General features: G+C 38.3%; 1 protein-coding gene across 1 annotated transcript; it reads right to left on the bottom strand.

Annotated features, from left to right (window-relative positions):
* Positions 1-63: 63 nt before the first annotated feature.
* Phum_PHUM410060 (Spore germination protein 270-11, putative) lies at positions 64-1,466 on the bottom strand (the record flags this gene model as incomplete). Its single annotated transcript, XM_002428872.1, has 1 exon — positions 64-1,466. A coding segment is annotated over one exon (1,401 nt), but the record flags the coding sequence as incomplete, so codon positions are not given.
* Between the last annotated feature and the right edge of the window lie 113 nt (positions 1,467-1,579).

Here is a 1,579-nt window from a genome sequence, read left to right as displayed (position 1 = left end):
AAAAGTTAAAGAAGAAAAAGAATTGAAAACGCGATATTTTCAATAATAACCCGGGTATTTTGTTTATAAAAAAAAAAAAAAGGACAATATAATACCTTGACTACAATCAACTCCCTTTGGACATGTGCATAAAGCCACGTGAAATTTGGCTTGGCACACTGATTTTCCGGGACACAAAAATTCAGAACAAGGATTAACGCATTTTCCGTTTTCGCATTTTTCACTGTTACGACAATCTTTATTTCTAGAACATGAGGTAACAGGAACGGCATTCGTATCCGGGATTTGTGATGAAACCGTTAAATTTTTAACCGGAATCGTTAATTCTATTTCTTCGTCGTCAGATGTTGGATTTTCAGTTTCGGTTTCGGTGGATGTTTCGGTGGATGTATCGACATCAACTTCGTCATTTGAAATTTCAGTTGTTGGTGTTTCTTCATTTTCTTCCGTGTCTGAAGGTGCTTCAGTTGTGATATTTTCATCGTCCGATACTGAAGGTGCTTCCGTTGCAGCGTTTTCTTCTTCGGTGGGTATTTCAGTCGCGTTTCCTTCGGTTTCTTCTGTGCCTGAAGGTGTTTCAGTTGTGGTATCGTCCGATACTGAAGACGCTTCCGTTGCAGTGTTTTCTTCTTCAGTGGGTATTTCAGTCGCGTTTCCTTCTGTTTCCTCCGTTTCTGAAGGTTTTTCGGTAGTAACATTTTCGTCATTAAACCCAGTAGGAAGTTCTTCCGTTGTTGCAGTTCCTTCTTCATTCGGTATTTCGGTTCCGTTATTTTCATTTTCCTCCGTATCCGAAGATTTTTCAGTGATGTTTTCTTCATTTCCCACTGTTTCTAAAGGTCTTTCAGTAGAATTTTCTTCGCTTTCTTCAGTTTCTGAAGGTTTTTCGGTAGTAATATTCTCATCATTAACCACTGAAAATCCTTCCGTTGTTACAGCTTCTTCTTCATTGGGTGTTTCCGCTCCAACATCTTCATTTCCCACCGTTTCTGAAGGACGTTCGGTCGCGTTTCCTTCATTTTCTTCAGTTTCAGAAGTTTTTTCTGTATTAGTATTTTCATTGTTAAATACTGATAACGATTCCGTCGTAAAATTTTCTTCTTCGGCCGGTGCTTCAGTAGCAATGTTTCCTTCCTCATCAGAAAATTTTTCAGTTCCAATGTTTTCACCTTGGGTTTCTTCTGTTGATGCTTCAGTAACGCCTATCACCGATGGATTTACAGTAGTAAAACTTTCATTTTCTTCGTCCGATTGTTTTTCCGTAACGCTACTTTCACCTTCTGGTATAAATGGTTCTTCAGTTGAACTATTTTCGATTTGTACCTCTAATGGTGTTTCATTTGTAATATTTTCAAAATCTGATTCGCCTGAAGTCTTCTCAGTAACACCATCATTTTCTTCTTTCTCTGATGATACTTCAGTGGTGCCACTTTCAAAATTATTTTCATTTTCCGATTCTTCAGAAGCTGTTCGGTTGCATTACCTTCATCTTGTGAAAGGTAGCTGTAGTAGTTGTTCCGTAAAAAACTCTCCGTATCGTATCGAATTTGGCGCGTCTACTTCTGATATTGTGTTTGTT

This window comes from Pediculus humanus, genomic scaffold, assembly GCF_000006295.1.
Source record: "Pediculus humanus corporis 1103172108176 genomic scaffold, whole genome shotgun sequence".
NCBI lineage: Eukaryota > Metazoa > Arthropoda > Insecta > Psocodea > Pediculidae > Pediculus > Pediculus humanus.
The sequence above is the reverse complement of the archived record's forward strand: the minus strand, read 5'-3'. Positions and strand labels throughout refer to the sequence as shown.